General features: G+C 40.1%; 1 protein-coding gene across 3 annotated transcripts in view; it reads left to right on the top strand.

Annotated features, from left to right (window-relative positions):
• LOC133072241 (STARD3 N-terminal-like protein) overlaps positions 1–19,496 on the top strand; it is a 69,302-nt gene extending 49,806 nt beyond the window's left edge. Inside the window, exons 2-6 of one of the 3 annotated variants that reach the window (XR_009696677.1) lie at positions 9,809–9,862; positions 9,973–10,090; positions 11,847–11,942; positions 17,725–17,799; positions 18,988–19,493. Coding sequence is in view for 2 of the 3 variants with exons in the window: in XM_061165285.1 (XP_061021268.1) it covers positions 9,809–9,862; positions 9,973–10,090; positions 11,847–11,942; positions 17,725–17,774 (318 nt within the window). In the remaining variant the exon portion in view is untranslated. Of the gene's footprint in view, positions 1–9,808; positions 9,863–9,972; positions 10,091–11,846; positions 11,943–17,724; positions 17,800–17,972; positions 18,435–18,987 lie in introns of those variants that run through there. The other 2 variants (XM_061165285.1, XM_061165284.1) reach the window with 2 other exon arrangements.
• Positions 19,497–26,676: the final 7,180 nt, after the last annotated feature.

Below are 26,676 nucleotides of genomic sequence, written 5' to 3' on the forward strand. Positions count from 1 at the left end.
TTATAAGGAAAAACCAAGTTTATTGCTTGTTCCACTAAGGGAAGTCATTATACTGACAGTAGTTTAGTAGTGTCTCAAGAAGTGGTGGTCAAGGCAAGGTATTTGCAAGGACTGGGGAGTCTATTGTGGGTCTTTCAACATGGTAGAAGGGATGAAATAGATTGGGTAAGATTTATGAAATAGTTGTTTACAGTTGACGGACCCAGCAAGGTAAGGGATTTGAAGTTAGCCTTGAAGAATAAATAGTCTTTGATGAGTCCTATAAGTGATCTGATACTCTGAGGGGAAGTTTAGTGGTTGATTATTTGGATAAGTGGATTTTCAGAACATTTCTGTAACAAAGAGCAAACACAACAATAACAGTAACAAAACACATAATTAATTTTAAGCTATTTGCAATTTCATCTTCCAAAGCAAGAGTTTTGTGGAATAGGTAAGTCCTGTAATTGCAGAAAGTCCAATATTAAAATCATCTTAATGTAGGAAATAAGCTACATAAGCAGTCAATCAGCGGTTCTCTAAGTGTAATCCAAGAACTACAGGGATGCTGAGATCTTTTTAGGGGATTGACAAAGTTGTCAACTTTCCAATTACATGTTTGTGTAAGGCCAGATTTTATTCATCTGTTTCAACTGAAACAACATATTACAAAGGATTGAATCAGATGAGAGCCTCTCTTCTACTAAGCCAGACATTAGAGATTTGAAAAATGTTAATGTTCTTCTTATTACAGGGTTGGTAAATATTCTTTTAAATTTATGTTCAAAATAAGACCTTTGTGGTCAAGTACAAGAATCTTGAAGTAAAAAAGACTTCGATTCAGACCCTGACTTTTCTGCTATAACATTGAAGAAATTAATTGCCTGCTTTGAACCTAACTTTTTGTAACAGGAAAATGGCAATAATTACACCTACCTATTTATAAGGTGTTCACAGCTGGTATTATTATTAATAGTTGTATTCATAGGTAGAAATTAATACTTCAAGAAACTACTTCTTACTGTATAAGAAGTCAGCTTATAAAATTTGCATATTTCTAGGATAACCATAAACTCCAGGAGTTGGTGATGGACAGGGAGGCCTGGTATGCTGCAGTCCATGAGGCTGACTGAGCAACTGACTGAACTGAGGATAACCGTGGGCTTCCCAGGTGACACAGTGGTAAAGAATACATCCGCCAATGCAAGAGATACATGTTCATTCCTGGGTCAGGAAATCCCATAGAGTAGGAAATGGCAACCCACTCCAGTATTCTTGCCTGGAAAATTCCATGGATAGAGGAGCCTGGCAGGCTACAGTCCATAGGGTCACAGAGAGGTGGACACGACAGTGACTGCGCACACACGCAAGGGTAACCTTAAATGAAAATAGATTTTCACATTTAAATTTGAGCAATGGCTATATGGTAATTGAGATTATTTTTAGGAAAAGCAGTGTTCTTGATTTTTGAAAATAATGTAGAAAATTTCTTATTTCTGATTGAAAAAGACATCTGTAAAGACTTCATGCTGACATCACAGGAATGCATCTATGCAAATATAATTTTTTTCCTCCTTCTTAGGCAATATGGAAGGAAAAAGAAACATTTTAAAACATTTAAGGCATGATTGGAAGTGCTCGAAAACCACCTAAGACCCTTTCAATGATTAGCAGAAAGCAGCTGGAAGAGCCTATGGATTACAGCCAGAGCTTCCATCAATATATATTGATCCTATTCTCCCCAGCAAGATACTATACTAGTTGTTAATATACCCAGATACTCTTTATATCATCTTTCTCAATTTTATAAGCTGCATTCCATCATTTTGAGTCTGAGTCCATCTCTATTGAAGACAGTTATTAGGCATGAAAATTCAATGGCTAAAACCAGAAAACAGACACAACAGATATGTCATACCTTGTTAAATTATCTAGGTATTTTATCCTAAAAAGATCAATTTAAAAAGATACTCATGCTCAGAATCTTCCCAAAGAGATTGTTGAAAGTAGCCCCCTATAACAGGTGAATTCTAAGCAAATGGTGGCCATCAGCCTTTAAGAATTACTCAAATAAGAGACTTACTATGTAAAATATTTCATATTCAGAAAATACTTCAACAGTTCTAATTTTTTTGGTTTATTTTGCCTATTTTCTCTAAGTGATATTGTCACTACATATTTATGTATCAGCTTATTGCAGAAGTATCATTGCTAACAGAGATTTTAGGTACATTCCCTTGATGTCTACTAAACCTTCCAGTTGTCTTCATGGGATTGTCTGGTTGCCCTTTTATTAATGTTCTAATCATCTTCAAAAGTACTTACAGATATATCTTCCTGACACAAGACTGCATGCTCCATGAGGTCAAGAACAGTATCAGTTTTGTTGACTGCTGTATTCCAGTTAGTAACCATACAGAGACTGGCACGAAGTTAGTACTTAACCAGTATTTGTTGAATGAATATCAAACTTGTGGAAGCCACCATGCACTGGTAAGAAACCAACCATGGCAATACCCCTAGGTTTGTCTTTATTTTTCTTAACTTTTGGTGTTAACACCCTCCACCCACAGGTTCTATCAGAAAGCCTATCAGATGACTGAGAAACCTGGAGGCCAAAATTACTCAAGCCACTTTGCCATGTACTGATACCTGTATGCCACACCCTGCAGGGAATCTGGCCCCACCTTAAATATCCACGTTACTGCAGGCACATAATGACGTGAGTGGCATTGTGTGTGAATATGCTCTTGAAATTTTTTAAAAATGAAATATTGCAATGCAATGACATTCACCCATCCTTCATTTAATTTCAAATCTCTCTCTGTGCAAGTGCTGTTTATTTCTTAGTCATATGATTTCGACCTAAAATAAAGCCATGGATGGTACCCTGCCTTCCCTGGAAATATCTATATGAACTACCCAACATTATTTTCCAAAAAAGAATGTGAATACAAAATCAAATGATGAATATTTTGAAAGTTACTTTGATTCCTTTCATCACACCCCCCCACAATTATTCATCACAAAAGGAAAGAGGAAATGTCAGTATTAAGTGTTCCCGTGTGACAGAAGCCTTATGTCAAATAAAGGATATTAGATATTTTATAGATCTAATTTAACTTTCACAACAATACTGGCTAGTGTATAGGTATTTCTTATCTTTATTTGCACACTGTTAGTTGTTCAGTCATGTCCGACTCCTTGTGACCCCATGGACTGTAGCCCACCAGGCTCCTTTGTCCATGGGATTCTCCAGGCAAGAATACTGAAGTGGGTTGCCATTCCCTTCTCCAATTTGCTCAAGACTACTGGAAATGAACATCCCAAGGGCACATAGCTAATGACTGTCAGAGCTGGGATTTGAATCTGCCTGTTTGATTTGAAAACCTGTGCTATATTCCTCCCAACATCTCAAAGCAATAAGTGCGCACTGGAAATCACACAACTCCAACAGAGATGCAAATTAGTTTAAAAATCTTCTTTTCTCAGCTGTACTTTAATTACTGTGCTATTATCAGACTTTTGTAATGGTGAGAGTTGATAGTGTGGGAGACCCCACAAAGGTAACTGTTTAGAAAGGAAATTGATGATATGTAGCAAAAGCTACACAAGTGTTTAAGTTACTCTTTTTCTTCTTCAGTTTCAAAGTTTATTTAGTTCCAAAAAGGCAGAATTATTGAAATAAACTTTTCAGTGTGTAGAAATGGCCTCTTAAGAAAAAATTTCCTTGCTCTTGAAAATATTTTTGTTGGAACAAAATAAAAAGGTACCAGAGAAACCTGTCCAAAGAAATGACTTGAGTCAGCAACTCTGTACAGACACAATCTGGAAGATTTGTGAATCTGGGTAAACACTTCTGAAGGAAATCTAACATTTCAGAGTTCCAGCCCAGTTTGGGGGCATATTTTAAATAAACATTTACCAGGCAATACTCTTTCTGTGACTATCGTTTCTTAAAACATTGAAACAATGGACTAACTTTTGTACAGGGCACATGAACAGTCTTTCCAAGGAGTTATTTTGACTGGGAGTAGATATACTGTAATCTCATTATCTATTACCTCCTAAGACACAGCTTAAAAAATAATAGTATATAATAAGATGTTTGGCTTCCCAGGTTGTCCACAGTGGTAAAGAACCTGCATGTCAATGCAAGAGACATAAGAGACACTGGTTTGACCCCTGGATTAGGAAGATCCCATGGAGGAGGGCATGGCAATCCACTCCATCATTCTTGCCTGGAGAATCCCATGAACAGAGGAGCTTGGCAGGCTGTGTTTCATGGGGTCGCACAGAGTCAGGTACAACTGACTCAGGATTCTGGTATGGGAATATGTTTGCTGCTAAATGTTTTCCTTAGGGGGAATAAAGGGTTGTTATTCAGTTATGCAGTGGTGTCCTACTCTTTGCGACCCTATAGGCTGCAGCACGCCAGGCTTCCCTGTCCTTCACTATTTCCCAGAGTTTGCTCGGACTCGTGTCCGTTGAGTCAGTGATGCCATCCAACCATCTCATCTTCTGTTGCCCCCTTCTCCTCCTGTCTTCAGTTTTTCCCAGCATCAGGGTCTTTTCCAAAGAGTTGGCTTTTCACATCAGGTGGCCAAAGCATTGGAGCTTCAGAATCAGTCCTTCCAATGAATATACAGGGTTGGTTTCTTTTAGAATTGACTGGCTTGATATCCTTGCTGTCCGAGGGACTCTCAAGAGTCTTCTCCAGCACCAAAGTTCCAGGGCATCCAAAATTCAGTGCTCAGCCTTTTTTATTGTTCAGGTCTTACATCTGTGCATGACTACTGGAAAAACCATATCTTTGATTATATGGACCTCTTTTGGCAAAGTGATGTCTCTGCTTTTTAATATGCTATCTAGGTTTGCCATAGTTTTTCTCCCAAGAAGCAAGTCTTTTATTTTCATGGTGGGGGCCACTGTCCACAGTGATTTTGGAGCCCAAGAAAATAAAGTCTGTCACTGTTTCCTTGTGTCCTCATCTATTTTCCATGAAGTGATGGGACCAGATGCCATGATCTTCATTTTTTGAATGTTGAAATTTAAGCCAGCTCTTCTCTTTCACCTTCATCAAGAGGCTCTCTAATTCCTCTTTGATTTCTGCCATTAGGGTGGTGTCATCTGCATATATGAGGTTATTGATATTTCTCCCAGCAATCTTGATTCCAACTTGAGCTTCATCCAGCCCAGCATTTCATGTGATGTACTCTGCATATTAGTTAAGTAAGCAGGGTGACAATATATAGTCTTGATGTACCCCTTTCCCAAATTGGAACCAGTCCATTGTTCCATGTCTGGTTTTAACTGTTGCTTCTTGACCTGCATACAGTTTTCTCAAGAGGTAGGTAAGGTGGTCTGGTATTCCCATCTCTTGAAGAATTTTCCAGTTTGTTGTGATCCACACAGTCAAAGGCTTTAGTGTAGTCAATGAAGCAGAAATAGATTTTTTTCTGAAATTCCCTTGTTTTTTCTATGATCCAATTGATGTTGGCAATTTGATCTCAGGTTCCTCTGCCTTTTCTAAATCCAACTTGTACGTCTGGAAGTTCTTAGTTCACATACTGTTGAAGCCTAGTTTGAAGGGTTTTGAGCATTACCTTGCTAGAATGTGAAATGAGTGCAACTGTGCAGTTGTTTGAACATTCTTTGGCATTACCCTTCTTTGGGATTGGAATGAAAAATTGAACTTCACCATTCCTGTGGCCACTGCTGAGTTTTCCAAATTTACTGGCATATTGAATGCAATACCTTCACAGCATCATCTTTTAGGATTTTAAATAGCTCAGCTGGAATTCCATCACCTCCACTAGCTTTATTTGTAGTGATGCTTCCTAAGGCCTACTTGACTTCGCATTCCAGGATGTCTGGCTCTAGGTGAGTGATCACACCATCGTGGTTATCTGGATCATGAAGATCTTTTTTGTATAGTTCTTCTGTGTATTCTTGCCATTTCTTCTTAATATCTTCTGCTTCTGTTAGGTCCACACCATTTCTGTCCTTTATTGTGCCCATCTTTGCATGAAATGCTCCCTTGGCATCTCTAATATTCTTGAAAAGATCTCTAGTCTTTCCCATTGTACTATTTCCCCCTATGTCTTTGCCTGTTCAGTTAAAAAGGCTTTCTTATCTCTCTTGCTATTCTGTGGAACTCTGCATTCAGGTGGGTATATCTTTCCTTTCCTTCCTTGCCTTTCTCTTCTTTTCTCAGCTATTTGTAAGGCCTCCTCAGGCAACCACTTTGCCTTTCTGCATTTCTTTTTGATTACCACCTCCTCTACAATATTACGAACCTCTGTCCATAGTTCTTCAGGCACTCTGTCTATGATATCTGATTCCTTAAATCTATTTGTCACTTCCACCATATAATCTTAAGGAATATGATTGAGGTCATAGCTGAATGGCCTATTGTTTTTCCCTCAGTTTGGTTCAGTTCAGTCGCTCAGTCATGTCCGACTCTTTGTGAACCCCATGAATTGCAGCACGCCAGGCATCCCTGTCCATCCCCAATTCCCGGAGTTTACTCAAACTCATGTCCATCACATCAGTGATGCCATCCAGCCATCTGATCCTCTCTCATCCCCTTCTTCTCCTGCCCCCAATCCTTCCCAGCATCAGGGTCTTTTCCAATGAGTCAACTCTTTGCATGAGGTGGCCAAAGTATTGGAGTTTCAGCTTCAGCATCAGTCCTTCCAATGAACACCCAGGACTTATCTCCTTTAGGATGGATTGGTTGAATCTCCTTGCAGTCCAAGGGACTCTCAAGAGTCTTCTCCACAACCACAGTTCAAAAGCATCAATTCTTTGGCACTCAGCTTTCTTCACAGTCCAGCTTTCACATCCATACATGACTACTGGAAAAACCATAGCCTTGACCAGACGGACCTTTGTTGGCAAAGTAATGTCTCTGCTTTTTAATATGCTATCTAGGTTGGTCATAACTTTCCTTCCAAGGAGTAAGCGTCTTTTAATTTCATGGCTGCAATCACCATCTGCAGCAATCTTGGAGCCCAGAAAAATAAAGTCAGCCACTGTTTCCCCATCTATCTATCATGAAGTGATGGGACCAGATGCCATGATCTTAGTTTTCTGAATGTTGAACTTTAAGCCAACTTTTTTACTCTCCTCTTTCACTTTCATCAAGAGGCTTTTTCGTTCCTCTTCATTTTCTGCCATAAGGGTGGTGTCGTCTGCATATCTGAGGTTATTAGTATTTCTCCCGGCAATCTTGATTCCAGCTTGTGCTTCTTCCAGCCCAGTGTTTCTCATGATGTACTCTGCATATAAGTTAAATAAGCAGGGTGACAATATACAGCCTTGACGTACTCCTTTTCCTATTTGGAACCAGTTGTTCCGTGTCCAATTCTAACTGTTGCTTCCTGACCTGCATATAGGTTTCTCAAGAGGCAGGTCAGGTGGTCTGGTATTCCCATCTCTTTCAGAATTTTCCACAGTTTATTGTAATCCACACAGTCAAAGGCTTTGATATAGTCATTAAAGATTTCAGTCTGAATTTTGTCATTAGGTGTTCATGATCTGAGTCACAGTCAGCTCCCAGTATTGTTTTTGCCGACAGTATAGAACTTCACCATCTTTAGCTACAAAGAATATCATCAATCTGATTTGGTGTGAGAATATGTTTGCTTCTAAATGTTTTCTTATAGGGAGTAGTAGAGGGAGACTACAATGATAAAGTTGAGGTAGAGAAGGCACATTTATGAAAAGTCAATTCTAACACAGATTTGTCACATAACTGGTGAAAAATATACATGTGGTATATGTTTATACTCTGTAGCAATTCAAAGACTCTATAAATATGTGGATATTTATATATACACTCATACATATACACGATATCCATTTATTCTCATGTACATACAAAATTGAGATTTTATTTGGCTTGTTTTCATAAAATAATAGTCCACAAAAAGTATAGAAGGTGAGCTATAATCGTCATAGTTATTTGAAGAGTGTTTTAACCCCTACAGTCATTGGACATTTACAATTCAATGTATCTTAATTGAATGTTTTCTTCTATACAAGCACAATAAAGAAAGATTATATTTATTCCAGTAATTGAACTGTGTTGTCAAAAATAGCCATATTTACATCTGTATTCTCATCTTGCATTGTTTTGACTCTTGCAAAGGGCTTTATGTACTGGTTTAATTGAATTATAATCTTGTATTTTGGCCCAATTGTACTCAAATTTTAATTCTACTTTAATAAGACCTACTTAATCTAAATCAGTGTCTAAAATGAAGTTTGCATATTACCTGAATTATCTTTTTCAGATGTAGGGATTTTAGACAAATTAAATTTAGAAACTTTAAGACATCCATACTTATTTTTGTTTTCTACCTTCTGGAAAAGGAAAAGGAAAAGTATTTTCAGTATTTTTTACTGAATATCTGTTATGTGCTGTTCCAGGTAACTTGCATAAATATTATCACAGAGTCATTGTTCATATACCAGTAGATGGAGCTAATATCACTTGACCTCGTTTAGCCCAGGACAACTTGTCTAAGCTTACTCATTTCAATGAATCTTGGATTATAAAAACTAGACTGCCAAACAGTTATTAACTATTTTGTTAATTTAAAATAGCATATTTCAGAATCTTAGATTTTAGAACAGTGTCTAAATACCTATCTGTGGCTTGCATTTCTTTATCAACTGCATCATATATTTATTCAGCATAAGTTTATATTACTTGACACAAAGCAGAACTCAGTACCTCCTGAAGTAATTTTGCCTATGAACTACTTTCGCACTAAGAAGTTTTTTCCTAATATAGAGTAAGAATTTTTCCCTCTAAAATCCAACTTTTGGTTCTGAATTTATCCCTGGAGGTCATGTAGAAGCTGATGTAACAAAGTACCAAAAACTGGATGGCTTACAACAATAGAAATTTATTCTATTTCTGGAGCCTAGAAGTCCAAAATCAAGGAATTGGCAGGGCCATTCTCTCACTGAAATTTCTGGGAAAGAATCTGTTCCATGCTCTTTTCATACCTTCTGGTGTTGCCAGCAGTCTCTAACTTGAAATTATCAAGGGGTCATTTTAAGCACATCCATTTTATTGTTTTTGATTCTTGTTTCTAAAAACATGTACAGAGAGGGGGTCAGGCAGCTGGAAGGAGTCAGCTGGTTCCTGAAAAGCACTTAGTGTCAGCCTGTAAAATTAATTAGTATCAGAATGTAAGATGCCTCCTCTCCCAATCCTGGGGTGTCTGTGTGTGTATGTATTAACATGTATATGTGTGTGTGTGTGTGTGTGTTGTGTTTTGCTCACAAAACTGATTCTGCAACTTTGTTCATAGTGACCATGCATGACACCTGGTGTTTCTTGACCTCTGTTTTGTCAGTCAAGGCTCCTGTTGGCATGCACTTTGGTTAGGTTTCCTATTGCTACATATCTTAGTTAGAGGATGAAGACATGAGGCCCAGGTCCTGTGGGAATAATCTCTGGGCTTCCTGAGCCCTGGGGGAGCCCTGCCTTGCATTCATTGGTCCCCCCTATGCAGGTAGCATCTTTACATGTTGTACCCTCCAGTGGACAAAATTGAGTTTCCCAACATACCAGCCTGTGGGTGAAGGGAAACCTCAAGCTGCCACGCAGGGCATCCGCGCCATGTGGAAGCCCTCTTTGCCCCCATCCAGTTTAGGGGACAGAGGAAGAGTGACATGGGAGGAAGCCAGGTGCGCCAGGGCCTTTTCGAGCGTTACCTGATCCTGGCCCAGATGGTTCTCCTGCACGAGAGAGATGCCTTTACAGTGTCAGATATCTAATTTGAATGTTGCTGGATTATGTGTCTTTCAGTTGACAACAGCAGTGACCAGTGCCTTTTTATTAGCAAAAGTGATCCTCTCAAAGGTACGCCTTTCCACTCTTTCTGTGCCGTGACTGTCGTACTGATGCCTTGTTCTCTAGGATGAGCTCATGGTAACTGTGTTTGTCTCTCCTGGTCGCGTCTGTTCTTCCAGCTTTTCTCACAAGGGGCTTTTGGCTATGTGCTGCCCATCATTTCCTTCATCCTTGCCTGGATCGAGACATGGTTCCTGGACTTCAAAGTGTTACCTCAAGAGGCAGAAGAAGAAAACAGTAAGTTTCTCTCCGAGTTTACCTCCTGAGACCAGCCAGGTTGGGGGGAGGGGCTGCAGAGTTCTGGCTTTGCTTTTTTTAGTTTTTTAATTTTTATTTTATATTGGAGTATAGTTAATTCACACTGTTAGTTTCACATATGTAACAAAGTGATTTAATTGCTCATATACATATATTTATTCCTTTCCAAATTTTTTTCCCATACAGGATATTACAGAGTATTGAATAGAGTTCCCTATGCTATTCAGTAGGTCCTTGTTGATGATTTATCTTTTATATATTAGTGTATATATGTAATCCCAACCTCCTAATTCATCCCTGCCTCTCCCACCTTTCCCCTTTGGTAACCCCTTTGATGGGTTGCTGATGGAGATGGAAAGAAGAGGAGGAAGTTAGCAGCCAGAGAAATGTTCACCCATCTCAGGCTTTCCATCCTCCTCTGAGTAGAGGGTGAGAGCTGGCAATATGTGGTCATGAATCCTGTTAAAGTGGTTATCGTCTCCTTGTGTGGCTTTGAGCATCACGGCATGTTTACTGGGAGATCCAAGTGATTGAACTTTAGACTGAATTATTGGGCTGGAATTCTTCTCTGCGTGATGGCCTTAGTGGGAGTAACCACATTCCACCTGTCCCCTTAGACACATATAATCAAAGTTCAAAGCAGAGACTAAGACAGTTGTAAGACTTGCTGTTTATATGTTCTCTCAGTCATCTGGCTGGATTTGCCCCACCTAATAGGCAAAAAAAAAAAAAATTTCTTATGTCTTACAGAAAGTTAAACATGATTATAACCTCAAGATATAATAGAAGGAAAAATAAACTTGTAAGTGGTTTTATTTTTCACAAGATCATGTACAAAGATGAAATCAGTGAGAAAAGAATTATCATTCAAGAATAGATTTTAAAACACATTAACCAGACTAAGATCCATTTTCTATCTTGTGCCCTCTGTTCTGTTATGAAACTGTATTGTGGAAAAGGGACAAGTAAAGCTAAATGAAGCCGCTTGTTAAAAAAGTTGTAAATAGAGGAATTCCCTGGTAGTTCAGTGGTTAGGACTCTGGGCTTCCACTGCAGGGGGTGCGGATTCAAACCCTGGTTAGAGAACTAAGATCCCTCGTGCTGCCAGGCCTGGCCAAAAGTAAAAAAACAAAAATTGTTTAAGTTGTATATAAACAGCAAACTAAACTTTAGTGAAAGTATGTCAGCTATTCGTGTGACTGAGGCTTGCATGCCTGTGTGATTAAACTAAAGTCACTAATAAAAGAAAGACACATGATTAGTGAAAACATTGAAAATAGTGTTTATTTTCACTGTAACCAGTATTTCATGCACACCTGGCACCTGCTGCCTGGCCTTGGTGCTTCCTCCAGCTTTATCTCGGTATAACCCAGCTTCAGCCAGAATAACGCGTTGTCCACAGCCTCTCTGTTAGCGCTCTTTTGCTTTTATGCTGGCATTTCTCTAACCAGACGTAGACTAGAGGCCATTTGTACAAGCTCATGAGTTCTTTTTGTTGGTTTGTTTGGCTTTGTGCTTTGCTTTTGATGTTGTTGGTTTCTGTAGGGAAGTAGGTATTTCCAGATGGGAAGATTCTATTAACAGTTAGTTTTTGGTTGAAAGATTTTTCAAAGTACCCTTTCCTACTAAGAGTTTTTAAAATGTAATAATAATACTGTTTTATTTTGGTTAACCTGGCCACAAATCTACCAGAACAGTGGCATCATTCTCAGCATCTGAATTTCTTCTCTTCTAGGATTCTTGATAGTTCAGGATGCCTCGGAGAGGGCGGCGCTGATACCTGGGGGTCTTTCTGATGGTCAGTTTTATTCTCCTCCTGAATCTGAAGCAGGTAGAAAATTTGATTTATCATTTATGTTTTTGTCTTATCATTCAGAAGCTTTCCCCCCACACCTCACCCCCTATACTTCTCAATATGCTTAGCAAACATTTAACATACCAGACATTTAGGATGTGAATATAAATAAGACATGGTCTTGATGTGCACCCCATGATGAGATGCAGAGTTGCAAAAATAAACATGGTAGAAGGCCTTACACACTGGTATGTGGGCAGTAGAGAGTCTTGATGCTCTCTTATATGTCACCCCCTGATTGACCTTCCTCCAGAATCCCCCATGTCTGAGAGCACCACCCACCCCCTTGCCCATGTCAGAAACCAGAGCCTCACTGGGGACTCCGCCCCTTTCCTGTGGCTCCCGGCCCATCGTTCACCATGCCATTTTGATCTTTGTTGCTACCTTCTTGATTTCATTTAAATTGTCATCACTTCTGTTTCTGGAACAGCCTCCTCCTCAGTTGCCTTCTCCCAACCAGCCACCATAATACCATGTTAGATAGAATGACTGCCTTGTTCTAAGGGTTCCTCATAACCTCTCTAAGGAGGTCAAAGTCTCATTATCCCTGTTTTAGAGATCAGCAAGTTGAAGCGCAGAGAGGTGAGATAGTTCATCCAGTATTACACAAAGAGTAAGAAGGTGAAGCTTGGACTTGAACCCCAGCTCCAGGGCTAGCATCTATGATCACAGCTAATATATGCAAATTTTATATATTTTTCAATATTAGCAAAATTGACCATGTTATTATTCCCTTGCCTAAAAGCCTTCAGTGACACAAAAGATTAAGAAAGTGATTGGATCCTAAGCCTGGCAGAAAGCACCTGTATGTCCATCTTTACCCATGGTCCAAACTCTCCTCTCATCATGCTCCTGTGTGCTATTCTTAGATTTCTGAAAATACACCAGAGCCCCCAAGCCATTGTGCATCTTGCTTGTTCTGTCCTTGACATACCTCTGTGGTCCTAGTGTCCCCTCAGATGTTGAGAAGCCTTCTTCCTGACCCCACCCCCACCATGCCCCCGACTCCCCTCAGTCGTCGGTAGGGCATCTTTTGCCTCATGTTCTGTGAGATCCCTTCCACAGCGCTGTCATCCTGTGCTGACTGCACTGACTTTGGCAGTGACTCGGCCTGTTCCTATTACTGGGATGTAAACTTGAGTTAGAGACTACATTATTTTATTCTCACATTACACATAGTAAATATTTTAAACACACACACACACAATAGAGTAAAACAAGCTCCAGGCAGAAAGAGCCATGTGAAGATCAAAGACATCATATTGTGACATAGGGAGTCAGGGGAACTTGAAGTAACTTGATATTCTGGAGTATTGGTGTTGAATTTAAAAGCAATATAAAAGAAAATCATAGGGCTTCCCTTGTGGTCCAGTGATTAAGAATCTGCCTTGCAGTGCAAGGGACACCGGTTTGGTCCCTGGTCCAGGAAGATCCAACATGCCACAGAGCAACTAAGCCCATGTGCCACAACTACTGAGCCTGAGCTCTAAAGCCCGGGAGCTGCAACTACTGAAGCCCGAGCACCTAGGGCCTGTAGTCTGCAGCAGGAGAAGCCACCGCAATGAGAAGCCTGCATACCGCAACAAATGGTAAAGCCTGCAGGGAGCAACAAGACCCAGCCCAGATGAAAAATAAAATAAATAAGTAAATCTTAAACAACAACAACAACAAAATCATAGAGTCAGATGAAATAAAGATGTGATTGAGCAGAAATGCTGTTTCTCAGTCAACTGACCCTAGGATGAATAGTAAACTTTTCATTACCTCGTTATAAGGATGATTTCCTTGAGATTTTTGTATGTCAGATAAATCATTTTTTTCCTTTTTTTTGAAGTTTACATTATAGTTCATGATGTTGTGTACCTTTTTACTGAGACTAATAGAATTTCTCAGCACCTATGTGTACTTTTTCTTTTAATCAGAAGTTCAGAACAGCAGGATAATAATGTGAGGAATACCTCAGGCATTTTTCATCAAGCAAGCCATGGGCTTCCTCCTCTGACTTTTACCACCCCCTAGTGGCAGTTGAAAGCATTACCACGTCACAGAATTATGAGCTAAACAAAAACAGCACTGTAAGCATTCCGCTGGGTGGCTGCATTGTTTAAGCAAAGACCAGTTTAGTAGTGGGCAGAGGAGTGTTCGAGGTGACTTACTTTACTGTATATTTTCATTATCTGTGTTCAGTTTAGGAAAGAATTAAGATTAAAAATTATTCTTGGAATTAATGTGCCCAGAAAAGATTTTACTCTAAAGCTTTCTTGTTAGGTCAGTGGACAAATATTAAATGGTTTCAGCAGCAGAAGTTATAAGCTTTTTATCCTAGTACCCTGCTGACTGGCCCCTAGTCATTAAGAGGACAGCTGGGGCCTGTCTTGCCTCTTGTCTGTCTTTCTCTAGTACCAAGTTGAGTGCCTGGTACATAGGTACATAGTAAACTTAGAACTTTTGAAGGAATGAATTTTGAAGGAAGAAAGAAATTGGGTCACCAAAAATTTAAATGTTAGCATTTTTCCTTGTGAAGGAGTGGCTTGAATTTGAAGAGTCACAGAGCCTTGGAAAATTAGCAGATTTTAGTGGATGTATTTTAAAGCATATAAGGTGTCTTGTTTGCAGATTTCCTTGCTGCTTTAGCCGTATCCTGTTCGCCTGTGTATTAAGTTGAAAGAATGAGGAAGCCCAGTTCTCAGATGGTTGGGTTAAAGTTCTTATGTGCTCAGATAATTTAAATGAACCACTTGTGATGTTGGATAAAAGGTAATTTGTCATGTCCTGAATCACTGAACGGTTGACTTAAAGAGTAACTCAAGTCGCATCCTGTCATCTGTGCTAAACAAGTCTAGATGAAGGCACTGAAAATTTAATTTGACACCATCCATGCTGGTGTGGGCTGTCTGTGAAGTTATGTCCCCTGTGGTGTGGCTGCAGATGTGTCTTCTCAGTTGTTATTGTTAGTTCTTAAATTTTTAAGCCTGAGTTCTTAGGAGTTACCCTTGTGTCCACAGAGCATAGTGCTAACCAGTGATTGGACAGGTTTTGTGATCAGGCACCTTGGTTAAGACTTGCATCCTCGGCCAGATGGCCATTTGTATGTATTGGATAGCACATTTGAATTTCAGGTCTTTTCGAGTCTTCTTCCGCTTGTGCTTTTTGCTGAATATTTTTGCATCTCCTCTGCACATGTTTACAGCCTCACAGTCGCCTGGTCTAGCATAGGTTCTCTTGGGTTTCCGCTGAGTTTGCACACAGCTTCAGGCAAGTATATGCTCGCTGCAGCCTTGACCATCACCTCAAACCAGCAGAGACTCTGGGCCTTTGCTCACACACCACTGTTGCACCATTGCATTACTCCTCACCTCAGATGAAAGGAGCTCCTTCAACTGTGTAAATCTGCTGCCAGTCCTCACAGCCTGCCATACTTGGAAGAACCTTCATACCATGAAGCTGAGTGATGGGAGGTGGGGGAACAATATTGTTCTCTCAGTTCTGCAGTTTTTCAATCACTTCTTACAAAGTTTCAGGCCTTATTAGGTTGCCTCCCTAGCACTGAATCTGCTGTTTGGTTCATTAGTTTTTATACTCACTTTTCAGAGAAGACTGGTTGAACTCGTTCTTTGACAATAGTTGGAACACCTTAGTAGCTTTCACGTTGAGATTAGGGAAAGCATATGTATTATTGTGGTTTAAAAATTTGACTTTATTTAGGACTTCCCAGTAGTTCTAAAGCATGCCAGTTTATTGTGGCTTGAATGCCGTTACCCTCACAGGTGGAAAGTGAGCCCGGAAACAGGAAGACTCCATGTGACCGCCTTCCTTAGACTCCTTGCCAAGTGAGATGGCAGTTAAACCACCCTGGAGTCTCTAAGATTTACAGCAGTGCAATATGCTGGGAAGTGAAGCCTTCCTGCCACTGCATCTTTATGTATTTGTTTTGCCACAAACCTAATCTGAACGACATGATATTTGTGAGGTTTAGGTGTGGGACACAGACATTTCCTTAAGCTTCTTCGGGGTTCATTCTTCTGTGCCAGATTTGTTCTTGGCTATAATCCAGGCAGACGTTCTCCATAAAGTGCCCTTTTTAAAAAAAAAATAAAATTATTGGGTTATAGTTGATTTACAAAGTGGTGTTAGTTTCAATTGTATAGCAAAGTGCATCAGTTATACATAATATCCACTCTTTTTAAGACTCTTTTCCCTTATAGGTCATTAGAGAGTATCGAGTAGAGTTCTGTGTGCACACAGTAGTTATCTATTTTGTATATAGATTGTGTCTGTGTCAGCCCCACTCTCCCCATTTATCCTGCCCCCCAGTTTCCCTCCTGGGGAAAGTGTCCTTTTTGAACTGTGTTATCTGATAGGAGCAAAGTAACAGTGAGGCAGGCTGCTCTTGTGGGTGAGTAGGTAACATCCTAACCTGTCCCCTCGGTCTCCTCACCACCGTCTTTAGTTCCCATGCCTGAGTATGAGAGGAATGTGTAATTGCTATAAAAATGTGAAAAGAAGAAAAGTAGAAGCTAACTCTCCTTCAGACTATTCAGCAACATTAATATTGACAGTTTGTTTCTTTCTACTTTTGTGTTTGTAATTTACATAATGTGTGTTGGCCATACTGTCTATATTATTTATACCCTTTTTAAAAAGTTATAAAGTCGCTTTAAGTTTATGGTAGAAATTTTGGAATATCCAGAAATGTACATAAGTCACCTGGTCTTTTTTTTTTCCCCTAGTCTTACTGATTCATGCTAGTATATAAAGTTTATAAGTTTTTATCAAATATGATCTTATACTGTATTTCTTGTTATAGATTTGCTTTTACTTTTATTGCATATATATTTCCCATGTTGTTATGTACTATAGAATTATATTTCCATGAAATGAAATATACTTCATGGAAATATAATAATTAATAATTTTCTGCACTCAGACATTAGATTTTCCTTCTCATTTTTAGAGGGAAAATCTCATAATGGAAAAAAGCGTTATTTCCTCAAGGATATATCCTAAGGACATCATCCCAGAGTAATGACTGGGTCCAATTGAAGAATAGTAGAAGGTAGGGGCTTCCCTGGTGTGGTCCAGTGGTTAAGATTCCATGCTTAAGATTCCATATGATTCTACATAAGATTCTACATAAGATTCCAATGGAGAGGGCATGGATTCGGTCCCTGGTCAGGGAACTAAGATCCCACATCCTGCATGTTGTGACCAAAAAATGAATAAAAATAAGAATTGAAAAATAAAGTATGTTCTTAAAAGAAACAATAATAGAAGGGTCATGCAGCATTGACTCAGAAAGGTTGTACCTGTGGTTGCTGAAGCAGCTCACAGCGGTGACACAGCTGCCCCCACACTTTAGACTCCCCCGCTGTCACTCGCTGAATACAGCCATTTTTCAAATACGTATATTAAATTATTTATACCAAAGAGATTTTCACTTGAAAACCAGGGAAGCTTTTCAGCAAAGAAGCAGACGTGGAGGAGCAGTGGGTAATAGTTCTTGGTCTATATGAATATTTTTAGAAGAACATACATGAAATCCATTGGACAGATTAGTGTGAATGATATTTAAAAGTTTTCCCTCTACAAGATATAATGTAAAACTATTTTACAGTTTCATTAACTTAAATCTCTTGTGGATTAAACACATGTAGCCCTCATTTAAAATTTTATGCACGTATATCATAATGTTAAAGAAATTATTTGTTACTGTAATTGAATGTGGTACTTTTTCTCCTTCCCCTTCTCTACCACCTAGGATCTCAAAATGAAGCTGAAGAAAAGCAGGACAGTGAAAACCACTTTTAGAGCTATGAGTAAGACTTTTGTTAAAGTAAGTCTTTGAAAATGAAACTGTAATAGTGAAGTAGTTAAATATGGAGGCTTCCTTCAAGTAGATTCAAAGTTAAATTCAGAAAATATGAGAGTGATTATAGTTATATTTCTCCTAATTATGTGAATTTGTCAGGCACATTTTATTATATAAAATCTCTTAACATTTTCTAGGTATAAATTGGCGGAGGATGAAAACTACCTCAGAGACCCACATTTCTGTATAAGGATGGCTTAGTTTGTTTTGTTTATTGTAGCCAGAATGTCTCCATGTCAGACCAGATTTAATTACAAACCCTGACTTCTGATGGGGCGAGGGCAGCAGTCCCGGGAGGTGGCACTGTCCTTGTCTCCACTTACACCCTACACGGAGGCAGAGAGACTGAGGGTGGGTGACTGGTCCAGGGTCCCACAGCTGGCAGGGGCAGAGCCGGGACTCAGGCGCCCCATCTGTACCGGCATCCACTCTGGTGCACACCGGATGGTTGTCTCTGGAGTGTGTTGGAGCTTCTGAGATGACAGGCGTGGTCCAGTCACAGCAGTCGGGCTCCATGTGCCTCCGGTTTGGGGCACGTTGTTCAGTCCCTTCAAATCATCAAAGGAAACATGTTAACTTCACAAATATGAGCAAGTAAACAGTCAGTTATAAAAGCTGTATTTCTGCTTAATTATTTAACCACAGAAGGGAAAGAATAGATCTTAAAACTTCATCTGATAAGAAAAAAATAATCTATAACTATGTATAGTGAAGGATGTTAACTTATGTAGACTTACTGTGGTGACCATTTCAAAGTATATACAAATATAGAGTCATTATGTGATATAACTTAAACTAATAAAATGTTATTTATCAATTATATCTCAATTAAAAATAATGAAATAAAATTTTAAAGCAGGAAAAAGCAGTGCACTGATTCTTAGAAGGTGGGCAGTTGGCATGGGGTCAGATAGAGTCAGAGGCTGCCAGAGTCCTGGTATTGAAGGCCCTGCATCAGTGGTGTCCACTGTGCTTCGGGCCCTTTTCCTACAACAGTGTTCAGACATGAGACAAAATCATGGGCCTGTGAATAGTAGATCCTTTTCTAAAAGGCTTTAAGTTCTCGTGTTGCCCTGCCCAGGTTTTTCAAGTGTAGCATTTTGCCTTTTCACGCTGCATCTCAAACATTCTTGTGTTCTCTCTTCTTCTAAGTGTGAAAAACCTTCATTGAAAGTCACCAGAAAGAAAAAGGAACTGGAGATGGGGGTCTCCCTATTGAAGGCTGAAATGGTGACAACCACTGCTGACATTATTGAACGGCTAATAAAGAATTTATTTATTGTAACACCTCACAGACATGGTACCATACCCACATCCATTTATGTCACCTGCCTGTGGCTGGTAAGATAATGTCGTGGTCCACCCTGTGTTCAGTGAGACTGGATCTGATCTGTCAGTGAATAGTTGCAGACAGTCTTGTGCTGTGTTCCTGATCAAAAAGGCTTCTTAATATATTGGAATAACACTTTTTTAGTATGCAAAATATCTTTATTTTGATTTGCAGAATGGAAATTTTTTGTCTCATGTTTCAAATTTCTTTTGTATTTCTTTTTTAACTCCCTACATTTCCCTTGTGTTTTTTAACTCATGCACATGCGCTATTTGTACAGTTTTAAAAGGTAATAAAATCCAACATATCAAAATGATTAGTTTTATTTTTCCTGTTTGCATTATGTATTTGGCCTAAAGTGTTGGAATTACATAAGGGAAACCTGAGGGATTGTGAATACTTATAAATGGTCACCAGAGATAGAATCTTTCTCTTAGAAGTATGATCTAAAATAGTCTGACTACCCTTCTTTAAACCCTTTCTATGAAATTATTTCCCCTTGTGTTTAGTTAGCTTGAATCAAAATGAACTCAATTCTATTCTGAGCTGTTTTCATTAAAAAGAAATATTCAACTCAGTGCTTCATGGGAAGCAGCATGTCTGTCAGTTTCCTGTCGTTATTCATTATGTTGTTTAAGAAGAGAAGTGCAGCTGGAGCTCCCTCGGAGCCTGGGGCCTCACCAGAAGGAGCGCCTTACGTGGAGAAAGGGGGAGCTCCAGGGTCAGGCTGTGGACTAAGACCTCAAGACTTCAATGGTGTCATCACAGTGAGAATGTCCTGTCCCAGGAGTGGACCTGCATCTACACCATGACCACAGCGGGGCCTGAGCCGGACATCAGCGTGTGACTTTAACCTAGGAAGGAGCTCTCCCCCTATGCTCAGGCTGGACTAGGAGGACATGGCCAGTCCTTCTGGGAGGGCAGGGACCCCAGATGTTGGCTCTCAGAAAAAAGACAAGAGGAAGGAAGGATGTGACTTGACTGTGCTGCAAGTTCCGACTGTGAGAGCTGAAGCCTTGACCTCAGCCAGAGCCCTGCTTCCCTCTGGAGCTGGACGGATGGAGTCCAGGGCCTGGACCCCTCTCTGGACCTGCTGGGTGGGGAGGAGAGCCACCTGCTCTTCATGCTCATGTTGCCGAGCAGCCCTCTGCTATTCACCCGACACCCTGTCGTCTGATTTACCATCTGGAAAGCCTTGCTCAGATTGATTCTGAAGCCATTTTGTCCCTTCAGGAGGCTTGGGTGACTCAGTATATATGATACTCAATTGCACAGCTAGGTGACCCCAGGGCCTTCTGTATCTCGTTTCTCATGAGGGAGAAAGCGCATCCCTGTTGCCCACATCTGCAGTCTTTCCAAGTCACTGGGTTCAGGGATCGGGTCTCATGTCACCTGGTCTACACTGAGAAAATAAAACCAAGACATATCAGCCTCACAGATCATGGAAGAGCACAGGTGGTTGGTGGAAGGAGTCCTGTGTTCCAAGGAGTCCTGTCTGCCCTTTCCTTCGGGGTCTTGAGGTGCAGCATTTGGACATCCTGAGCATAAGGTTCCCAACTCACTGAGGAGCTCATTGGATGAACTCTGTCTATAAAAGTGGGGAACCTGAACCCCCAGCCCAGAGTATGTGTGATAGCAATCGCAAGACTATGCAGAAGGACCTTTTATTCCATTAACTGTGACCCTTTGAAAGTGAGCAAAGTTGGTTGTGGTTTAACTGTTCTTATTTTTTTGTGACACCCCAGCTACACTTTGCAGAGATCCAGCCAGTGAAGGCCAGTTTGACTTTGAGCTTTTTCCACGAATCAACCACACTTGACAGAGCACATGAACAAAATTGAAACCCTCACAAGCCACACCAGCGCCCTTCTGTTGCCACTCAGGCTGTCTCCCCACCCCCACTGCCCTCCCTTCTCTGCGCCTCCCAGGCCAGGGCTGCCCAGGGTGAGAGAGGCAGGAAGTTGCTGAGAAGTTGGAAACTACCCAGCACTGCCCTTGGGGGCCCCGGCAGGGAAATCAGCTGCACAAAACATTCGGTGGTTTGCATTTTTTCCATCTTGCCTTCTATGCTTTCCCAATGCAGAAATAGTTTCAGATGGCTAAGAGGAGGGCCAGATATTTGGGCTAACGATGCCTGATCACATTCTTCAGAACCAAGAAGACTAAATTAGATTTCTTCTTTCTTGTATCTGGTTGCTCTTCTTTTGTTTCCAGATCTGAACTTCTATTTGGTTTTCAAAAGAACTGGTTTCACGGAAGCTGAAGCAGGTTGTAATCAAACAAACAAAAAACACCTTCCCAATTTTAAAGGAGACAATTTTTTTCTAATACACAAAAAGGATTTTCGAATCACTTATTTTTTTCACCCATGCACCATGCAGTGAACTTTTTGTTTTGTCTGTACCTATAGAAACAGACACATGTATAAATGAGCATTGTTATAATATGTGTTACTATTGTTACTCAATAGAAAAAGTGATCAAAGGACATGAATAAATACTGCAGAGGAAAGGAAATCTGAATTGACTTTAAATATATAAACAGATGCTTATCCTCACTCACAGAAAGAGAAAAGCAAATTAAAACCACAATGAGATAAATGAGATATTAGTTTTCACCTGACAGATCAGCCAAATCCTGTCCTATGACATTACTCTCCCCACATCAACCTACATTGTGGTATAGGTGCAGGTTGGTGCTGTGTCCATCACAGGCAATCCTAAAGGAAATCAATCCTGAATATTCATTGGAAGTACTGATGCTGAAGCTGAAACTCCAATACTTTGGCCACCTGATGCAAAGAACTGACCCAGTGGAAAAGACCCTGATGCTGGGAAAGATTAAGGGCAAGAGGTGAAGGGGGCGACAGAGGATGAGATGGTTGGATGGCATCACTGACTCAGTGGACATGAGTTTGAGCAAGCTCAGGGAGATAGTAATAGGCAGAGAAGCCTGGGGTACTGCAGTTCATGGGGTCGCAAAGAGTTGAACACAACTGAGCAACTGAATAATAGCAACCATCATGGGCAAATTGGCCATTGCTGTCAAAATGACCCAATACACATAGTCAAAATAACACAAAACACTGTTATAATTTCAACATCTTTTGTAATAGCGAAAGAGTGGGAAAAAGCCAATAATATATCATGGGGAAATTTTGTAAAGTATATTTACCAGTGAAATATCACACAGGTTTCTGTGTGTCCATAGAGACTGACATAAAAGAACCCTATGCTGTGTAAGCTCAAAGAAACGCAGAATAATGTATATTGTTCACTACCCCCGTGTATGAAGCAGGAAATTAGAGTATGTATTCATGCATATACATTTGTGTTTTATTTATTTACTATTTGTATGTTCATTTGAATTTGCTAAATAAATAAAAGCTAGAATGATGCAGAGGAAATGGAAGTGTAACCTGTAAGAGGTAGGGAGGTACATAACAGTGGTTGAAGCAAAATATCTTAATGCAGCTTTTAGTGTTTTGATTGATTTTGATTCATGTGATGGTATAATCTAATGATTTTACTGGGGTTTCCTAGGCATAATAGTTTTCAAATACACTTCTTAATTTTCCTCTTCTTTAAATAACTTACATTTTTTAGGAAGATGCATAGTAGTCTGTCATATGACATCCTTTATTTTTTAGTTTCTAATTGGGCATTTGGATTAATGTGGGTTTCTGTAAATGGTGCTATAGTTAATCAACATCTTGGCACCTAGATCTTAGTACATACATTTGATTTCCTTAGGAAATTGATGTGTCAGTGGTCAGAACACTTTCCAGGAAAGCAAGTTCTACACTATAATGAGCCCTATGATGGTTCCTTGCTGCCTGAGATCTGAGCTGGCAACGTTGGAACTGTTTTGACCATTTGCTGCCTCAACCAGCTGCACATTCAAATTACTGAAAGAAAATTTTTTAAAGTTTGATGCCTGGCCTATGGTGAAGTCTGGATCTCAGTGATTCTTCCTTCTCTTCCTTCCTTTTCTCTGTCCTTCCTTCCTTCCATTTATTTTGAGTTATAATTCACATACCATAGGTTCCCCCAAAGATACCAGCTGTTATAATGGATAAAGCAGCAGGACTTAGGTCAGGCAGGCGTGGCCCGTGTGGACTCTGGCACTGCTCCATGTTAACCTGGAGTACATTTCTTAGCTTCTCTGGGAACCTGGGGTTCTCATCAGTGAAATGAGTCATACCTGATCTGTATTTTAGTGAGAACATGAGCCATGACGCAAGCAAACTGCCCAGCAGAACTGATGCTCACTAAGTGGTAGGTACTTCCTGTAAGTCAAAGAAAACTAAAGAGAGCAAACATATGGAAAGAAGCCTAAGAGCGCATTACAGGGACCATGCGTTTACCCAGATTCGTTCTCATGACTAATAGAAATACTGAATTTCTAGCTTGTCAGCTGAGTTTTTCCAGCTTGGTGTAATATCTCTAGTTATCTCTTTTTACTCAGTTTCTAATTGACCATTATATAAGACTTTGAATAAAGTGGGAAATCCTGCATTACTTAATTGTGACCCGCTTGATTGACAACGAGCTTTCAAAAAAATGAAGTCTTATGAGGGAACGCATTCCAAAATAGTAGAGAGAATTCATAATGTGAAAGACTTTGAGAATTGTTGCCTTGGAGTTTCCCTTTTTTATTCTTGAGGAGTGTATAAAGTGCTCCAATTCTGTAAAAACTACTGAGACGTGAGGGTTTTCATGTGGAACTGTACTCATCCTTGCCTCACTTTTCCATTGCGCACCTGCAGATGCAGACTGCTCTTGAGATATTTATTTTATCCAACGAAGTGTCATGGGCTTTAGTCACAGAGGTCCTATTACTAGATGGAAGGTCACTGTGTAAAAGCCTTTCCAGCATGAAAAATTGGGGGTGGGTTGACCTATGACCCTCTAATTGCACACACAGCCTAGGTGCAAGGAGAGGAAACATAAACGGCAATTCTCTTCACCTGCTCTTAGCCTAATAAGGAAGGAAATTTTCCGGTTTTATTTTTTATTTTTTGATAAGTGGATTTATTATCTTTCTAGTTTTTATTGGAATATAGTTGCTTTACAATGTTGTGTTAGTTTCTGTTGTACAGCAAAGTGAGTAAGCTTTACGTATACATATATCCCTTCTTTTTGAATTTCCTTCCCGTTTAGGTCACCAGAGAGCATTGAGTAGAGTCCCCAGAGCCATACAGTAAGTTCCCATTAGGCATCTAATACATAGTATCAATATATATAGTACTGTATACATAGTATCATGTACCTAGTACTGTATACATAGTATTGTATACATAGTATCATATACATAGTACTGTATACATAGTATCATGTACATAGTACCGTATACATAGTATTGTATACATAGTATCATATACATAGTACTGTATACATAGTATCATGTACATAGTACCGTATACATAGTATTGTATACATAGTACCGTATACATAGTATCACATACATAGTATCATATACGTAGTACTGTATACATAGTACCGTATACCTAGTATCATATAGATAGTATCACATACATAGTATCGTATACATAGTATCATATACATAGTACCACATACATAGTACCACAAAAAATAGTATCGTATACATAGTACCGTATACATAGTAACATATATATAGTATCCTATACATAGTATCATATACATAGTATCGATAGTATGTGTCTGTCAATTGCAGTCTCCTAATTCATCCCACCTTCCTTTCCCCCTTGGTATCCATATGTTTGTTCTCTACTTCTGTATCTCTATTTCTGTTCTGCAAATACAAACCTCCAATTGAAAGTAAAAGTAAACATCTATTCTAGCGCTAACTAATGTAGAAGTTAGGAGCAGAGTTCCCGTAACCAGGCTGCTTGGGTTCAAATCCTAGGTCTCTTTCCTATTAGCTGTTTAACTCTGGGGTGTGTGTGTGTGTGTGTGTCCGTGCTGTCACTTCAGTATCTGACTCTTTGCAACTCCATAGACTGTAGCCGGTCAGGCTTCTCTGTCCAGGGGATTCTCCAGACTCTGTTCTATAGATGAGGAAACTGAGGCAGAGAGGAGACAAGGAGGGTCTAACTCTGGGAACCCTCATTGTCTCCTCTCTGCCTCAGTTTCCTCATCTATAAAACAGATCATTGCATATGTCTTGTGAAAGTTCAATAAGTTAACAGATGCTAAGACTAGAACCAGAAAGCCTTTGCTGTTATTACTTCATTGGGTTATTAATCACTGAATTTGTAAATTGCCGTAGAAATCTGAAATGACTTAATTTGAACACCTGGTTCTAAATATGGGTAAACTTAGGCAACGTGATTGGTTAAGGAGACATGATACAGCTGGTTAGAACAGACCAGAAGTGAAGGTTCTAACTCTTGAGGTGTGAGGTGGACCTCTGGTTCAGTGTTCCTCCCCCAATACCACACAGTAGCTGTGCTGTAGTGGAGAAGGACTGGACCAAACTGATATATGCCTTCCTCCCACCTCAGAAATGCACCTGGGCACCTAAGAGGCTTCCACAGGGATTCTGAGGACCCTGGGGTCTGCTGAGTCTAGGGCAGGAGCTGGGGTGTCAGGATGTTCAGAGCATCATCCACAGTCTTGCTCTGTCTGAGACTCAGTCCAGTTCATTATACTCCCAAAGAGCAGGTGCTAATCTAGACACACAAGCAGAATCAGGCAGAGTTTCCGTAGTGTTGATAACAGAGGGAGCAGCTATGGTGAGTCCCGAGAATACACAGGAGGAGAAGGCAGACGCACCCACAAGTCCTTAAGAAAATTCTCACAGACTCTTTGGAGGAGGCCTGTAGCAAAGAAGCAATGCATGTTCTGTTTTGTTGGGGTTTCTTTTTGTTTGTTTTTCCCAGTAACAGATGAGTCAATGGAAAGCCACAGGATCCTAGGAAACAAAATATGGGCTCTGAGATCTTAGAGACCTGGCTCTAAATGACTGTTACTTACAAAAGAGTGACCACAAGTGGAATACTCAATCACTCCAATCGGTAAACTATCGACTTTAACTGTACCTTCCTCGGAGGGCTCTTAAACAATTAATGGGATTCCTGGTGAATTGTTAAAACTGAGTCCCTCAAGACAAGTCCAACTTGTCTGCAGGGATATGAGATTACCGATGATTCTCGGTAGTTCAGTGTATGTGTAAAATCTACTGACTTTACAGCAGAGCTACAGACAGTAGATGCTAATATGGCTGAGGGCTTGCATGGTCCAAGCATCACTAACATGTCTACTCCTCATGTTCCCGGAGCCAGAGCTGTAACTGTTACACAGACGTGGACATGATGGCACTGCGAGTTCAGATCGCTGCCTGAGGTCACTGGGTACTAGTGCAGACCGAGGGTTCAAATCCAGGCCCTTGAGTTCGGAGTCTTCGTGCTGCACCCCCCACCCAGGGCCCCGCTGGTGTTGCTGCAGTTCTCATGGGGCTAATGTGAGGAGCAGGAGGCAGTGCTTGTGAGGAACTACTACGGATCTGAACACACACAAGTGCAAGTC

Source organism: Dama dama, chromosome 18, assembly GCF_033118175.1.
Source record: "Dama dama isolate Ldn47 chromosome 18, ASM3311817v1, whole genome shotgun sequence".
Taxonomy (NCBI): Eukaryota; Metazoa; Chordata; class Mammalia; order Artiodactyla; family Cervidae; genus Dama; species Dama dama.